We start from the raw sequence: 16,653 nt of genomic DNA on the forward strand, positions 1-16,653 counted from the left end.
GGTGTTGTAAGGACCCAGAGGGGAGAAAGTGAGGGCTGAGTGCACACAGCTGGTGCTCAGTTGTTGCTGTGACTGTCACCTACCCCATCGCAGTGGACATTCGCATCCAGACAGCCTCTAGGATGCCTGGCGGGGTCTTGGGACAGGATGGATGCTGTCCCACCCCAGGACCCCCAAGCTGGAGAGGAAACACTAGGCCCCAGTATGCCCTCTCACCTATGCTGACCCACCCCACCTTAGCTAGAAAAGTGCCCCAAAGTTACACTGCTCTCCCACCTTCGGGCCTCAGTTTCCCCACCAGCACCTGAAAGGGTTCAGTGATTCTTCCTAAGGGAGAAATAAAGGGTGGGAGGCTGGAGAGGCAGAGTAGCCTGCGTGCGCACACACACACCCCTCCCCCCACACACACACACCTCCCTACACACACACACACACACACCTCCCTACACACACACACACACACACACACACACACACACACACCCACCCTCTTGCTAGTCCCTGGGTGCTGCCCCTCCCCGCCCTGCCCCCAATCCGGCCCTCTAAGCTGACACAGCATCTGCACCTTCAGCCACATCCTGCTAAATCAAGAAAGCACCCTGCACCTGACTGGGATCCCTTCTGCAGCCTCTTAACCAACGAGGCCAATTAGCTAATTGGGGCCTGAGAAAGAACTGAGCCGCTTGTTAACGTTTTAAAGTGATGAAGCAATTAGGGGATTACCTGCCGGCCCCCCAGGACGGCTCCCCTGGCCATGGAGCCCAGAGCCTGTCGCATAGTTGGCCTGCTGAGTCCTGGAAGGGCCCTGGGACACGGTAGCTGCCCCTGCCGCCTGGGCTCAGGACCTCTGGGGCCTCTGCGGCCTCCTGACCTCAGCCCTCCGCAGGGGACACGGCAGCCCCAGCCGGCTCCTCCTCTAAGGCCGCTGGTCCCTGCAGGTGGACCCGATTCCTCCAGGGCCATCACCCCTTTTCTGGGGGGCAGGGGGTGCCTGACACTGTCTCTTTCTCCATGTGTGTCTCTCCCTACAAAGCCAAGGTTCCAGAAAGATCTCTGCTTTCTCTTGTATTCGCTCCCCAGGCCATCTGAGGGCCGGGCCTCCACTAAACCAGCAACCTTGGCCCCTCCTCCCCAGGCCCCTCCGCTAGGTTTTCAGGGCACCCTTGCCTGAGCCCCCAGGCTTCTTGGATTGAGAGGGCTGGTCGTCCCCTGGATCCTGCCCCAGCTCTCGGGCCACTAGTTCTGTGACAATCCCACCCCCCTCCTATCTCCAAAGCAGGGACTCATCCAAAATACCGTCTGTGTCCCTCCCCTGCTCTACAACCTCCTATGACTCCCTAGCACCCCCCCTTCATACCCCATCTTGTCCCGAATTTGCAGCCTTGCCCTCATCCCCCATTCTGTCACTTTCCTCAAAAGAGCAACCCACCTCATAGCCCCTTCCCTTTCCTGCTTGAGTTTCCTCTCTAGACCCCTAGCCATCTGACACGGTATTTTACTTACATAGCTGCTGGTCATCTCCCAACTAGGATGTCGGCTCCAAGATTGTGTCTGTTTTGTTCATGGTATACAATGAAGTGCTCAGTACATGTTTATTCATGTCTCAAAACCCAGCTAAAGTGCCCCTGTGCCATGCCCCGCCCTGTTCAGGGGCCAAGGAGCCACCTAAAGTTGCCTTCACCTTTTGGGGCCTCTGCCTCCCCAGCTCCGCTGACATGTGAGTCTGAGGGCCTTTTTCTGCCCCCACGGTAAGACCAGGACCGGCGGGCACTGAGCACTCCCTGTGTGCCGACCACTGTGCCCCTCACCAGGGCTCAGGAACATGGCTCCTCCTCGCCGCCTCCCTTTCCTTCAATCACCTCACTGAGCCCCAGTGGGTAGGCAGGTCCTGGTGTCCATGTTTTACAGCCGGGAAAACAGACCCGGAGACTGGGAGGCCCTTGTTGCTGTCCTATTGCAAGGGGAGGGGGACCCAGGTCCACAGTGTCCCCTCAACCCCAGTCCCTCCCCAGTCCTCCGCCTGCCTGGCCCTCCTCCCTCAGCGGCTCAGGGCAGCCAGATGGAAGGGGCCACCTCCATTAATCACCTTGTACTAATCCTCCCCCATCCCCTCGGGGCTGGCTGGGACGGGCCACTGGGCCTGTGGATACCTGGGCTGAAGAGGGGCTGCTAGGGGTGGTACGTGCTGAGCAGGTGAGCAAGGCAGGCATGCGGGGAGCTGGGGGTGCAGGGAGCCCACTAGGGCAGAGGACGTGTCCTCGCCTGCTTTCCTGGGGTCCTAGACACAGGGGGAGGCAAACAGAAAGATGAAGACAGGGAGAGTTCCAGAGGGAAAGAGGAAACAGGTTGGGGGACAGAGACGAAAGTCAGAAGGGAGTGGAGACAGAGAGAGAAAATGAGGCAATCTGAAATCGACAGAGAGAGACTGAGGGAGGCAGAATGGATTTAGGACATTGTGAAGGAAGAGCCCCTTCACATCATACTCCAGACCCTGCCCTCCCCAGCTGGCAGTCCCTCCTGCTGCCTCACCACCATCCGTCCTGCTGTACCACCAGGAGGCGGCGAGGAGCCATGTTCCTGAGCCCTGGTGAGGGGCCTGTGGCTGTGGGTGGGGGGCCGGCCCCCTGCGAGGAGGCCCCCAAGAAGCACCGGAGGAACCGCACCACCTTCACCACGTACCAGCTGCACCAGCTGGAGCGGGCGTTCGAGGCCTCCCACTACCCCGACATTTACAGCCGCGAGGAGCTGGCAGCCAAGGTGCACCTCCCGGAGGTGCGGGTGCAGGTGAGGGCACCCCTCAGTGACCCCGGGAAGGAGGCAGAGCCAGAGCCAGACAGGGGCCCTCCCAGGGCATGGGTAGAAGAGAAGCTGAAGTTGCCCGGAGGAGGGGATTTGGGACTGGGGCTATGACATCTGAGTAGGAGTTTGCCAGCTAGAAAGGAGAAAGGGCATTTCTCTAGGCACCCAAGCAGCACGCGCCAGGATGTGCAGGGGTTAAGTTAGAAGTTTGCCCACTGAGCTGGTGAGATGGGTGGAAGGCGAACCAGCAAACGAAGCTGAGGAAGAGCTTGTGAAGGGCCTCGAAAGCCAAGCTTGCACTTCCTGATCGAAGGCCGGGAAAGACCGGAGGGGCCTGGTTAGAGAATGGTGAGGAGGAATGAGATTCAGAAAAGACTTAGGTGATGTGATGGGGCCGTGAGGCAGGGCCTCTTCTCTCAAGACAGCCCCGAAGCAGAGTAAAAAGGCATGGCACTGCAGCAGGGAGGGAGGCAGGCCAGACAGCAGGCAGAACCTGCGAGGCTCGGAGGCCCAGGGAAGGACGCCGCGGAGAGGGGAAGAGCCGACTGGCCCCTTCCCACCGCTCTGGGCTGGAAGCACCCTCTTGCTGCTTCCAGGTGTGGTTCCAGAACCGTCGGGCCAAGTGGCGGCGCCAGGAGCGTCTGGAGTCCGGCTCTGGGGCTGTGGCAGCCTCGAGGCTCCCTGAGGCCCCAGCACTGCCCTTTGCCCACCCTCCAGCCATTCCACTGCCTCTGGAGCCCTGGCTGGGCCCCGGGCCACCTACCAGGCCCGGCCTCACTCACCTGCTGGGCCCAGCCCCAGGGCTGCAGGCATCCTTCGGGCCGCACGCCTTTGGTTCGGCCTTCATGGAAGGCTTCGCTCTGGAGGAGGCATCCATTCGGCTTCTGGCCAAGGAGCACGCACAGGCTCTGGACAGGGCCTGGCCACCGGCTTGAGCCTGGTGCCTACCCAGTCTCCCTCTTCGGCCAGTCCCCAGGGCCTGGGATGACAGATCTAGGCCATGGTCACGGAGCAGCCCACCAGCAGGCCGTCTATCGATGAGGAAAGAGACTGCCCATCCCCACCCTCCCAGTCTGTGGCCGCCCATGCCAGGTCCCCACCCCACCTCACCCTGCCTTTCAGGGAGACAGGATAGGAGGTGGCCATAGGACTTCCAGGCCAGGGAGGCGGGTTCTGGGTGGCCTCGAGGGAGTCTCTGCCCCTCCTCGGGCCTCAGTGCCCCATCTGTCTAGGGGAGGTGTGTGGGTGGATTCGGAGGCTCTGGGACTGTAAGGCTGTAATCGGGAGCCACCAGGACCTTAATTCTTCGAGTCAATGAGTCTAAATCCCTGCTAATCTTTCACCAGCAGAGCCACCCAGTTCCCAGGGCCTCCCTCTCTGAGAAATGACTAACAGCAGAGCAGCTCAGGTCCAGCCTCTTCCTCTCACGGTGTGCTCCCGGCCGGAGCCCATCAGGTGAGGGCCAGCCCGTTTTACGGCGAGGTAACTGAGGTGGGAAGCCAGTTTCCTGAGGCCACAAGCCAACAGGGACTCTCACTGCCTGACTCCGTGGCCCCAGGCATCACTGGGTCCCTGCTCGCTTTGGAAGCAACTGGACCCAGGCCGGGGCTACGGGGGACTAGGCTGAGGCTGGCAAGTATTGTCCATCCCGATCCTTGTTCCCTCCATGATTCAAAGTGTGGCTTATGTCCCCATCGGCCAGAGACCCTGTTACATCTCCCAGCCCAGCGAGGGTGGGATGGGGCACGGGTGGGAGGGCCAGCATTTGTCCTGTCCAACTCACTTCACTAATTCATCCATCCATTCATCCAGGAAGCAATAGGGCCCTAGGTTTGGCTCAGTGGGTAGAGCGTTGGCCCTCGGGCTGAAGGGTCCTGGGTTTGATTCCGGTCAAGGGCATGTACCTTGTTGCAGGCTTAATCCCTGGCCCCGGTCAGGGCCCGTTTGGAGGCTTGGTTGTGATGTGTCTCTCACATTGATGTTTCTCTCGGTCTAAAAATCAGTATCTTCAAAAAATATCCTCGGGTGAGGATTAACGACAACAGCAACAAAAAAATCCAATAAGCGATAGGGACACAACACTAAACAAAACGGATAAATATTCCTGTTCTAATGGAGTTGCCACTCCAGTGGGAGAGACCAGATGCACAATTAAAAAATAAATAAAACATAAAACGCCAGCTGGTGGTAAATGTTAGGGAGAACACTGGGGAGGGCAAATGGGAGTGGCAGGTGGTGCAGTTTAACATGGTGTGAAGGAGGCCTCACGGAGGTGACCTCAGAGCACAGACCTGGAGGAGGGAGGGAGCCACGGGGACACCTGGGGGAGAGCGACCCAGGCCACAGGCATAGCAAGTGCAAAGGCACCGGGGCAGGACCCAGCAGGGGTATTGGAAGAGCAGAGGAGCCTCTATGCCACATGGAGCAGAGTGAAAGGGAGAGGGAGGTGAGGGCAGGGAGGCGATGGGGGCAGGGCAGGGCAGGCAGGGCCTGTGGTAGTTACAGCTTTGATTTTTACCCCAAGAGTGAGTCATGGGAGGGTTGGGATGGGCCGCATGCCCAGGGCAGGCCACCTGGGAGGGTAGGTTTTCAATAATCCCCTTGGCAAAGTCGTCCTAAGCTGATAAAGGCTCATTTTCCTGGGACCAGGCAGAATTAGCTGTGGGGACCCCACCCTGCCCAGCCAGCATGTGGACCCAGAGGCTGAAGGGTGGTGCCAACCCTCCAACCCCATTCTTGAAGGAGAGGTTGAGGCCACAGCAGGGAGGGTAGGACCTTACAGGCACTGCTTAGTGAGTTCCCCCGCAGCCTCCTCCGATCCGGTGGGCACTGGCCTCATCCCTGGGACCCTGTCTTTGAGACCCATCCCTCACAGCCAAGCAGGGCAGGAGTTAGAGGACACCCAGAGCTGAGGTTCTCACTGGGGCTGTGGATAATGTTCACGGTACCCCATTTTCTGGTGAGACCTGGGCAGCGGTGATGGACAGGATGCTTGGTAGGCCCATGTCCCTGGGCTCAAGTGAGTGGCCAATGAAGATAACCCCTGTGACCTTGGCAGGAAGGAAAGGGAAGTCCCTTCCATGTGGCTAGGCTTGCTGAACTGGGTAGGAAGGTGTCAGTCAGGAGCCCTGGAGCCACCCCTGCCCTAGAGAAGTTCCTCCTGGGGGTCAAATGGACACAGAGACAGAGAAGAGAGCCACACAGCTGAATACCGAAGCATCTGGATCCAACCATGCCTGAAGCCAGCCCTACCCCTGGACAGTTCAGTTCCTGAAGCTCGAAAATTCAGTTCTGCTTCACATGGCTTGAGTCAGGTTTGAATCCCTTGCAACCAAGAGAAGTTTTGGTAGAAAAACCTCCCACTTGAGGGGTTGAGGCCTCTTGGGCAGTGCTAGAATTCCAGAAATCAGGCTAAGCAGCCCAGTGAAGACCGGAGGTGAAGATGGACCTACAGAAGCCCAGCCAATCACTAGGAACCACTGTGTCTGAGGAGGTGCCCACCTCCCTGCCACATGCTCCACTTCCCAATGGCCCAACATCAGACGACACTGAGTAGCATCTAGGACCTGCCAATGACAACCCCCCCAAGAGGTCTTTATTGGTCCCCACGACCATGATCCAGTTTCACTGTGGAGGCCACAGAGAGCACAGGTAAGAAAAAGTCTGTTTTCTCCAGGAAAAGAGTCTCCCATGGGGCAGGATGGGGAGGAGTTGTGCCCCTCTGGGGTCCTCCTCTGGGGTCCTCCTCTGGGGCCTGCGCGGTCCTTGGTGAGTCAGGGTGCTTCAGTCCCTCCTCCACTAAAACTTTCGGTTCTTGCTCAGCCGGTTGTGGCGCCAGATATTGTGTTTCCGCAGCAGCCGCCAGTACTCCCAGGTCTCAGGGTCCAGCTCCTCCAGCTTCTTGGGGGGGCCGACATTCACCTGGAACAGCCTGATGGGATATGGGCAGGAATCAGGGCTGCCCAACAGCCATCCACAACTCCTGGGCCCCAGGTACCTGGGGCAGAGGCAATGCCGAGGCACTGGTGGGTATGGGGCCCGGGGCTGTGATCTCAGGGCGGTCCCTCACCTTCCCGGAGCCAGGTTTCTGGCTGTGGAACAAGGGGGCACCTCCATCCCAACAGTGCTGATGTCTGAGGTGGGCACATGCCAAGCCTTCTCCTGCCTCCTGGCCACTGTCCATGCTGTGCACCTGTAATGCCTCCCCTCCCACTCAGCCTTTATGCACCTTCCCCAGCTTTAAGGATCAGCAACTGTCAATGGTTTCCATGTCCGGCTAATGCTCTCAAGGCCAAGAGCAAAACTGAAATCTCTGCAGCCCCCAGGACCTGCCAGGACTGGGTTCCATGACCTCCCTGCCCTATCTACCCCTACTCTCCACCTTGTCCCTAAAAACCAGGTACAGTACTGCCCCAGGGCCTTTGCACTGGCTGTCCCCTTGCTGTTAAAGCTCCTTCCACCCACTCAGGTCTTCTCTCATGCATTGCCTCCGGAGGGAAGTCCTCCCCCAAATCTTAGATTTGATCAGCCAGGCTCCTCCTCACCTGGTCACCGGTTTTCCCCATCTCCAGCCTGGCCCACTCACCACTCGGGGTACTCGGCATCTGGCTTCAGGACCACGTCCTGGCCCTCCTTGTAGATGTTAACACCCATGGCATGTGTGGTGAGCCGGACAGGGTCTGTGCACACCTCTGGGTCTTTCAGGTCATCACTGACCACACCGCCTTTGCCGCCTTTGCCCCCCTTAAGGACTGGAGTGGGGAGGAGAAAAGAGTTCAGCCCCATTCAGTCCAGCTCCACTCTCTGGAGGCCAGCCTTCCTTCCCTGCCCCCAGTCTCTCAGGGTGGCCCCAGGCCCTGGCTGGCCCCTGTCTACAGCACTCAAATGATTTTAAGTTGGACATGGACACTGCAGTTCAGAGTGACCAAATCACTCCTTTTCTATTCTATTTTGATTCTTTCTGTTTATCTCACAAAGAAAGTGCTGCTATGTCTCTTTAAGACCTAACATATATTTGGCAATTCCTTCTTTCAACAAAGATCAGGCATGGTGGTAGCCAGCTAAAATTCAAATAACTTTGTTTTGGTTTTGCTGAAGTGGTTAATACTTGGATCCCACTGCACCCTCGAATTTCTGGTGATGACGTGCAAAAGGTCACACAGTCATCTAGGGGAAGAAACAGGATTGGGACGCAAGTTCCTGACCTCCTCCCCCCCCCCACCCCCAACCCAAAACAAATCCAGGCCTGCGCAGTGAAGCGCGTCTGCTCCACGTAACTCACACCGTCGTCACTGGCTGCTCAGCTTCAGGCTGGTGCCTGCTCAGAGTCCAGCGGCGCCCTACGCCCCTCAAACTGCGCCTGCGCGTGTAACCTAGCGGTAGGCCACTTCACGCGGGTGCCTCGATTCTAAGAACCACCTCCTCCCCACCAAGCGCCTGCGCAATACAAATTACCCAATGTCCTCACTGTTCCCCTTTTGGTCTCTCTTAACCCAGCTCACCTGGTTTCTTGGCATAATCCCGCACGAGGAGTCTTCCAGGAGCGGCGGGGTCCGGGAGCTCCCGAGGCCGCCAGCCAGCCCAGGTCCGGGTGGCCCCGAATAAGCGTCTGGCCGCCATGACGTACGCCGGCTGCCTGCACGTACACGTTTTTTGAGACGTCAGCGGCCAAAGGGTGCTTGAGAGAAAGAGAGCCTCCTAGAGATTCCTGGGAAATGTAGTATTTCAGCCTAAGGCCTACATTCTTTGTGTCTTATTTAAACTTTTTATAGATATATTAGTTACTGTATGAGGCGATTTTAAAGGGATGTTTCATTGACTTATTGCCCTTCTTCGGTTACTTATTTACTTTAAAAGGTCATACCTTATATATTCCTGATTCTATTCAACGCACAAATACTCAAAAACTGAAAGTCATTAGATAGTAACAGGTTCATATTGCAGGCCAATTGTTAAATCCTTAACTGGCTTGATTTTGTTTAATCCTCACAATTACGAGATATTACCTCTCCTGTTATTATTACCAAGTTATAACTGAGGAAACTGAAAATAAAAAAAAGATAAAATAATTGGGGAAAACCAAGGTTCAGGGAGGAAACGTTAAGCCAAGCAAGATGCGTCATTCAACCTCCCTACTGTGAGCTAAAAGGGAAATCTGTATACAATTGGGTCCCCACGCTACTTCCATTGTCCAAAGAGACCATCTATCATTCACATTAGTATTTTCCAATCTCATATCTTCCCAAAGGCCATCCCTTGGAATAACGACCACAGTCGTAGGAAACCGGTAGCGATTATTAACCCCATTTTGCAGTTAAGGAAACAGGCCCAGAGGCCAGCCCCGACTCCCACGGTACGTAAATGGAGGCTTGGGATTCGAACTTGCAGTTCTGATACCTGGCGCCCCCGCGCGGCGAGGTTGGCTGGGAGAACTACATTTCCCAGCAGGCTCCGCAATGGAGCGCATGCCCAGTAGGCCGGGAGCGCTAGGCAGATCTGCCGGCGTCCTGACCAGGAAAGGTGAGCGACGGCGGCTGGAAAGACCCTGCCGGCCTGGGATGTGGGACCACTGCGGGGTGAGGCCACCTCGGTTTGCGAGGTGAGTGTCTCGGAGGGGCAAAGCGGGGTCTGGGGCCGGCGCCTGCGGCTACGGGTCTGAAGTCTTGAACCTTTGGGTCTGCATAAGGATTGGGTTCTTAGCTTTAGACTCGAGTTGTCTTCACACCGGATCTGAGGTCCGGGTCTTAGTCTGGGGGTCCATCTTGAGCGTGGCATTGGAGGTTTTGAGATTAGGGTCGGCTTTCTGGTGTCTTTGGGTCTCTAGTTTTAAGTCTGAGGTCCTGGGTCTAAGTCTTGGGTTGGGGTCTTGAGTCCAGGATCTCGGGGACCTGCACATGTTGGGTCTGTATAGCCAGAGTTGTATCTCTAGCCTGGGTACCAGTCCCGGGGCAGAAAGACTTGGAAGAGTAAGGGCTGGGGTGAACAGGTTCCACAATGGGGAGAAGTCAAGGATGACAAGTATAAGGGAATCCCCCAGGGTTTGGAGCCCAGAATGTCACACTGCCTTATACATCTGCTCCTTCTGCGCCTCAGTTTCATCATCTGTAAAATGGGGATCATAGCAGACCCTACATTGCAGGACATGGTGGGATTAAATTACGTGTTATATATATTAACAGCCCCCAGCTAACACCTAGCACCAAGTTGGTACCCAGGAAATCTCACCTTTTAATCTCTTTCAGATGCTGGCCTGAGCCTGGATCCAGACCTTGAATTACTGACAACTCCCCCACCCCCTCCAGGGCCTCTGGCCATGGACTTGGAGGAGCCCAGGGACACACATGCGCCCTCTCAGGACCACAGTCCTGACTGCCAGTGGGACCCAGTGCCAGGAGGCCCATGCAGCCTGAGTCAGATGGAACTTGACGGGCCAAATATTCAGGATCTAGTGCAGCAGTTTGAGGCTCTGCCGGGTGATCTTGCGGGCCTGTCCCCAGATGGACTCCCCTGCCCCCTGCACATTGCCACCGGTCATGGCCTGGCCTCCCAGGACGTGGCTGATGCCCATGGGCTCTTGTCTGCTGAGGCTGGCAGGGACGACCTGCTGAGCCTTTTGCACCTCGAGGAGTGCCCTCCTTCCCAGTCTTGTCCCAAGGAGCCTCCAGACCCTGCTCCTCACCTATTACAGCCCCCTGAGGACCCAGATGGGGATACTGGTTCCCCAGAATGGGCAGAGGGAGCCTCTGCTGAGCAGCATGGCAGCAAGAGCTCAAGCAGCTCCCCGGAACCCTGGCTGGAGACGGTCCCTCTGATTGCTCCTGAAGAGCGGCCTGCCAGTGCCCAGGTAGTGTTTGCCCCAACCCCCAGACCTTCTCTGCTGCCAGGAGCCAAGCCAGGGGGACTCAGTCCTGTTCCTCTTTTATCTTCTTCTAGAGCCCCAAGACCGCGGCTTCATACCCTGCCTTCCAGGAGGGTGAGTGCCCCACCCACCCTGCCCCCAGGAACCTAGAGGTTTCAGACAGCCTGAATCAGGCTCCTGAAATCTGACTCAGAGTTTGCCAGTAAGGAGTTGCTTCTAGAGAGGCTCTGAGAATGGTTTTACGTTGATTCCTGAAGGCCTGAGAGAAGAGAGACAGCTTTGGGAATGTTCTAGAATGAGTAAAAGACAGTAAGGCAGGCTGGGGTATTTGTGGCACTCTGTTCTAGAGCAGGGGTTGGCAAATTACCATCTGTGGACCAACTCTGGCCCACAACCTGTTCTGGTATGTCTTGTGTGCTACAATGGCTTTTGTATTTGTAAATGCTTGGAAAAACCCAAAAGAAGAGCAACATTTCTTGACACATGAAAATAATAATGCAATTCAAGTTTCTGTGTCCACAAATAAAGTTTTATTGGGACATCATCATATCTATTCATTTATATATTGTCTGTGGTTGCTTTTGTGTTGCAACAGAGACCACCTGTCCCACAAAATAAAAATAGTTTACGGTTTGGCCCTTTGTAGGAAAGTTTGCTAATCCCTGCTCCAAAGGCTTTGGAAGAACCAGTTTTGACCACCTGGAATATTCTAGAATTTTCCCAAAAACTATCTGAGGCTATATGTCAAAAGCAAATTCTATGGTTGTAAGAAGAGGAGATGGTTTACACCTATAGTTCCAAGAAGGTTCTAGAGTTGTCAGTGGAGTTATAACTCACCTGGGGAGTTCCAGAACTGGGCATTGTGCCTGTGGTTCTAGGTCAAAGGAACCTGGGCTCATGTGTGTTCTGGAATGATGAACAGAGCTTTATGGTTCTATTCAGACTCGAAGTTCTAGAACCATAGAGTGACTAGAAAGTATCTGTGGCTCTAGACCAGTAGGAGATATTCTAGAACTAAGCAGAGCTGTCCAATTCTAGAGGAGTCATCAGGAAGTTCTAGAGTGGTGCCATACAATATAGTGTGAGCTATATATGACGAAATTTTCTAGATATCGCTCTGGCTGGGTAGCTCAGTTGGTTAGATATTATCCTGATACTATGCCAAGATTGTGGATTTGATCCCCAGGCAGGGCACACATAAGAATCAACCAATGAATGCATAAATAAGTGGAACAGCAAAATCATTTTCTCTCTCTCTCTCTCTCTCTCAAATATATAAATTTTAAAAATCTTTTCTAATTAAAAAAATAAACAGGTAAGATTAATAACTCATTTTATTTTTTTAAATATATTTTATTGATTTTATTTTATTTTTTAACAGAGAGGAAGGGAGGAGAGGGATAGAGAGTTAGAAACATCGATGAGAGAGAAATACCGATTCAGCTGCCTCTGCACACTCCCTACTGGGGATGTGCCCGCAGGTACATGCCCTTGACCGGAATCGAACCTGGGACCCTTCCGTCCGCAGGCCGACGCTCTATCCGCTGAGCCAAACCGGTTAGGGCAGTAACTCATTTTAATTAACCCAATGTATTTAAAATAACATTTTAACATATTAACATTTTACAATTATTTTAATTTTTGTTCATATTAGAGCTAAAATTCAGTGTGCATTTTGTATTTAACAGCACCTCTCCATCCAGACCAGCCACATTTCAAGTGCATAATGCCCACATGTGCCTGGTGGCTATGATGTTGGATGATACAGTCTGGAACCCCAGGGCAGAGTTGTCTGTTGTTCCAGAATGCTTGGATCATGAAAGACAACAGGCAGAGATATCTGTAGTTTAAGCTCACACACAGGAGTGGGGTTTACTTCACTGGGGCCTATACCTGTGGTTCTAAAACAAAAAAAGCAATAGCTATTGGTTAGAACATTCTAGAACTGCTGACAGAGCGGTTGTCTGGTTTTATGTTGCTCAGGAGATTCTAGAGCCATGGGGGTTTCTGGGCTGGTTTGGGGGAATTCTAGAACCATGCCCAGAGTTGTTTGTTTCTGGATGTTCCAGTAATTCTCAGAATCAGTGAGTGCATCGGTGGTCATGAATTATTGAGGGGATTCTAGAACCATAGGAAGAGCTACCTGATGCTGTGATGATTAAGAAATTCTGGAATCATGGAGTGGAAAAGTCTGATTCTGGAGTGATGCAGGTTTCTAGAACCCCTGACAGAATTCTGTGGTTTGAAACGTGTCAGGGAGTTCGCCATTTGGGGTTGTGGACAGCGTGAGAGATTTAGATTTCTGAAGAGTCGTCTCTCCCCGAGTGGGCAGTTCTGTGACTGCGGAGTAGAGTTTTCCACAGTTCAGTACGGTTAGGGGAGAATTCTAGACTAATGGGTAGAGCTAATTGCCCCCAGATTGACTCAGGGGGGATTCCAGAACCATTGAGTGGAATTGACTCCAGTTCTATAGTATTGCAGGTTTTAGAAATGGGAGTGGGACCATCTGGTCCTAGTGTCATCATGGAATTCTAGAAATAGTGTGTAGGTTTCTGTTAGCACTAGGGCTGGTTTTTTTTTTTTGTTATTTTTGTTGTTGTTTTTATTGGTTTCAGAAAGAGGAAGGGAGAGGGAGAGGGAGAGAGAGATAGACACATCAATGATGAGAGAGAATCATTGACCAGCTGTCTCCTGCACGCCCCCCACCGGGTATCAAGCCCACAACCCGGGTATATGCCCTGACCAGGAATGAAACCATGACCTCCTGGTTCATAGGTTGACGCTCAACCACTGAGCCACGACGGCCAGGCGACTAGTGCTGGTTTTGGATCTAGCTGTGCTGCTGGACTCACAGAAGCCCCTTTCTCTGCCTGGGAATCTCTGAGACGTGGACAGAGCTGGCTCTAGAGTGCTGGACCACACGGTTCTAGATTTTCGAAGGCCAGGCTGCTGGTCTGTGTCTCCCGCGGGTGGGATAGTTCTGGGAAAGTGGGCAGACCTGTGTGAGTCAGCAGTACCAAGTCATGAGAGGGTAGATCTCTCTGTGCTTCCAGACTATACAGACAGCCAGAACCCTGGACCAGATCCATCAGGGTGGCCAAGCCTGGCCGGGGCTCTCGGGCTGACCTGCCTCCGCTGTTGCCCTCAGTATCAGGTCCCTGTGACCATGAAGACCTCTGTGATGGTGTCATATTCGGGGCCAAATACCTGGGCTCCACCCAGCTGGTGTCCGAGAGGAACCCGCCCCCCAGCACTCGCATGGCGCAGGCCCAGGAGGCCATGGACCGGGTCAAGGTGAAGCCAGGGGCTGACAGGAGGGTGGGCGGGCAGGCAGGCTACAGACTAGGTCCTCCAAGGCCCGGGAACCCAATGGGGCAGAGGCTGGGTCTCTGGGTTCCTCTACCTCCCTCCCACCCCCCCACAGGCCCCTGATGGGGAAACCCAGCCCATGACGGAGGTGGACCTCTTCATCTCCACCAAGAGGATTAAGGTTCTGATGGCCGACTCCCAGGTACAGGGCTCAGGCCCAGTCTCTGGTGCATAGGGGGCTCCACTGAGGCCTCCGCAGCCTGCCCAGGCCTGATCTCCCCCACCTCCAGGAGGCCATGATGGACCACGCCCTGCAGACCATCTCCTACATCGCCGACATTGGCAGTGTGCTGGTGATCATGGCCCGCCGGCGGCTGGCCCGGCGCCCGGCATCCCAGGCCCATGGCCACCGGCTCTACAAGATGATCTGCCACGTTTTCCACTCAGATGATGTGAGCAGCCGGGCTCCGGTGTCCGGGTGCCCCCACCCTGCTGTAAAGCCCACCTGGCCACGCTGTTACCCCACTGCCCTCCCTTGGTCCTCAGTGCTGGCAGGTCTCTCCACCCCTCCAATAGGTCCCACATATTCCAGTTTTTTCCGTAAGACTGTGAGACTGGTGCTGAATCCCGAAACCTTCCCTGCCCCAGGCCTATCTCCCGATTTTCTAAGACGGTGGCTATTTTCCCAAAATCCATGTAGGCTGTCTCCTGGGAATCTTGTCCCAGGTGGGTGTGTGGGTTGGACTCTGAAGATGTCAGGGGATTTGGGGGACCAGAAGGAGGGTGGGACACCCCCTGGGAGATGCTGCCCATCCTCCACAGGCCCAGCTCATTGCTCAGGCCATCGGCCAGGCCTTTGCGGTGGCCTACAGCCAGTTTCTGCGGGAAAGCGGCATTGACCCCAGCCAGGTGGGCACCCAGCCAAGCCAGGGGGCCATGGGCTCCGGCTACCTCCACAATGGGGACCTCGACCACTTCTCCAACAGCGAGAACTGCAAGGAGGTGAGCGAGTGGGTGGGCCACCCCCTTCCTGGCCCCCACCGAGCAGCCCTCATGTCCCACCCATGTCCTCTCCTAGGTGGTCATCGAGAAGCACCAGGGTGAGGGCTTGGGCGTGGCCCTGGTGGAGTCAGGCTGGGGATCCTTGCTGCCCACGGCTGTCATTGCCAACCTGCTGCATGGGGGTCCTGCTGAGCGCTCGGGGTCCCTCAGCATCGGGGACCGCCTTACTGCCATCAACGGGACCAGTCTAGTGGGGCTGCCACTGGCCAGTGTCCAAGCTGCCATACGCGTGAGTTCTGGGGGGCAGGGGCCAGAGGGGCTGGCTTAAGGGCCCCAGGTGGCAGGCCTGCCTCCCCATGGATCTGGGAAGGGTACAGAGGTACCCACTCTGGACAGGTCTCTGGGACCCAGCCCAGAAGGGACATGGTAGAACACTACCAGCTGTCTGCGTAGGGAAACAGGCTGGCAGAGGGGAAGGCACCCATCCCGGTGACCTCCCTGGTGCAGGAGCAGGATTGGAGTGCAGGCGGCTAGTGGCAATGCCAGCAGCTTTTCCTGCCTGCCGTGAGGCAGCAAGTGTGTTCCTGAGTCTTGAACCTTGTTGCCCAAATAGGGAAAGGGAGGCCCAGGAACGAGGAGGGAGCTGGCCGGGTCAGAAGGGTAGGTCTGACACAGTCCACACAGCCTGTAACCCTGCCTGATAGACACATTAGAACTTGCTTTTGACCATGAGGACACTGAGGCCCAGGGAGTCAGAGGTGAGAGGTCACACAGCCCCGACCCCAAGGCCATCCGACTCCCATCTGTGTTCTTAACTGCTTCTTGAGGGGTCTTCTAGAATCTAGAGCCTTGACTCCAAATCTCCATTTTCCGGTGGATAAACTGAGGCCCAGAGGAGGCTGCAACTTGCCAAGAGGTCCAGCAGCCCCCCCGGAAGCCCAGCTAGGCCAACAGCCCCTGTCCTCACAGGAGGTCAAGTCGCAGACGTTGGTGACCCTCAGCATCATCCACTGTCCGCCGGTCACCACAGCCATCATTCACCGGCCCCACGCCCGTGAGCAGCTGGGATTCTGCGTGGAGGACGGCATTGTGAGGCCCCAGCCCAGAGCACTGTGTTGGGGGTGGGCAGCCCCAAGCATGGCCCCCTGAGCATCGTGACCCCTTCCTGTCCCGTCAGATCTGCAGTCTCCTCCGGGGTGGCATCGCTGAGCGTGGGGGCGTTCGCGTGGGACACCGAATCATCGAGATCAACGGACACAGTGTGGTGGCCACACCACATGCCCGTGTCATTGAGCTGCTCACCGAGGCCCACACTGAGGTGCGTGGGCGGTGGGAGGGACTGGGGGTGCCCTCCCACCAACCCTGGCCCACACCAAGCCCCCGCCTCCTCTCCCATCCCCCAGGTCCACATCAAGACCATGCCAGCCACCACCTATCGCCTGCTCACAGGCCAGGAGCAGCCTGTATACTTGTGACCAGCCACCCCCCCCACCACTGTGCCTTAGCTCCGCTGGCCCTGGGACTCCAGTCCGTGGCTAGCTGGGGCCGCAGAGGATTCTTGGCTCTATATTATTTTCTGATGTAAAAAAAAATAATAAAAAATTAAAAGCTTATCAAATGGATCAGGTCTCGGGTCAGGGTGTGTGGGGTTATGAGCGGAAAGACAGGACTTAACTCTGGCACCC

At 55.6% G+C, this 16,653-nt stretch overlaps 3 protein-coding genes across 3 annotated transcripts; 2 read left to right on the plus strand and 1 right to left on the minus strand.

Annotated features, from left to right (window-relative positions):
• The first annotated feature begins 2,571 nt into the window (after nt 1-2,571).
• RAX2 (retina and anterior neural fold homeobox 2) lies at nt 2,572-3,734 on the plus strand. The gene is made up of 2 exons (XM_008150625.3): nt 2,572-2,784; nt 3,396-3,734. The coding sequence occupies exons 1-2, from the start codon at nt 2,572-2,574 to the stop codon at nt 3,732-3,734; spliced, it is 552 nt and encodes a 183-aa protein (XP_008148847.3).
• Nucleotides 3,735-6,363: 2,629 nt separating this feature from the next.
• Nucleotides 6,364-8,441, minus strand: MRPL54 (mitochondrial ribosomal protein L54). Its single transcript, XM_008150626.3, has 3 exons — nt 8,301-8,441; nt 7,385-7,550; nt 6,364-6,730 (listed from the first exon to the last, which is right to left on the minus strand). The coding sequence occupies exons 1-3, from the start codon at nt 8,416-8,418 to the stop codon at nt 6,598-6,600; spliced, it is 417 nt and encodes a 138-aa protein (XP_008148848.1). The 5' UTR covers nt 8,419-8,441; the 3' UTR covers nt 6,364-6,597.
• An 839-nt stretch (nt 8,442-9,280) lies between these two features.
• APBA3 (amyloid beta precursor protein binding family A member 3) lies at nt 9,281-16,590 on the plus strand. The gene is made up of 11 exons (XM_028159226.2): nt 9,281-9,397; nt 10,041-10,642; nt 10,732-10,771; nt 13,806-13,951; nt 14,082-14,168; nt 14,257-14,418; nt 14,789-14,968; nt 15,045-15,257; nt 15,938-16,057; nt 16,146-16,286; nt 16,372-16,590. The coding sequence occupies exons 2-11, from the start codon at nt 10,112-10,114 to the stop codon at nt 16,441-16,443; spliced, it is 1,692 nt and encodes a 563-aa protein (XP_028015027.2). The 5' UTR covers nt 9,281-9,397; nt 10,041-10,111; the 3' UTR covers nt 16,444-16,590.
• The last annotated feature ends 63 nt before the right edge of the window (nt 16,591-16,653 follow it).

This window comes from Eptesicus fuscus, chromosome 6 (assembly GCF_027574615.1).
Source record: "Eptesicus fuscus isolate TK198812 chromosome 6, DD_ASM_mEF_20220401, whole genome shotgun sequence".
Classification (NCBI taxonomy): domain Eukaryota; kingdom Metazoa; phylum Chordata; class Mammalia; order Chiroptera; family Vespertilionidae; genus Eptesicus; species Eptesicus fuscus.

What these genes read in the sequence shown, in the direction of transcription:
- RAX2 (XM_008150625.3), top strand. Translation starts at nt 2,572, where the DNA reads ATGTTCCTGAGCCCTGGTGAGGGGCCTGTGGCTGTGGGTGGGGGGCCG. An exon ending in TCCCGGAGGTGCGGGTGCAG is followed by an intron (nt 2,785 to 3,395) that starts GTGAGGGCACCC and finishes TGCTGCTTCCAG; the next exon opens with GTGTGGTTCCAGAACCGTCG.
- MRPL54 (XM_008150626.3), bottom strand. Translation starts at nt 8,418, where the DNA reads ATGGCGGCCAGACGCTTATTCGGGGCCACCCGGACCTGGGCTGGCTGG. An exon ending in GGATTATGCCAAGAAACCAG is followed by an intron (nt 7,551 to 8,300) that starts GTGAGCTGGGTT and finishes TCCCCACTCCAG; the next exon opens with TCCTTAAGGGGGGCAAAGGC. An exon ending in GATGCCGAGTACCCCGAGTG is followed by an intron (nt 6,731 to 7,384) that starts GTGAGTGGGCCA and finishes ATATCCCATCAG; the next exon opens with GCTGTTCCAGGTGAATGTCG.
- APBA3 (XM_028159226.2), top strand. Translation starts at nt 10,112, where the DNA reads ATGGACTTGGAGGAGCCCAGGGACACACATGCGCCCTCTCAGGACCAC. An exon ending in ATACCCTGCCTTCCAGGAGG is followed by an intron (nt 10,772 to 13,805) that starts GTGAGTGCCCCA and finishes TGTTGCCCTCAG; the next exon opens with TATCAGGTCCCTGTGACCAT. An exon ending in TTCTGATGGCCGACTCCCAG is followed by an intron (nt 14,169 to 14,256) that starts GTACAGGGCTCA and finishes CCCCACCTCCAG; the next exon opens with GAGGCCATGATGGACCACGC.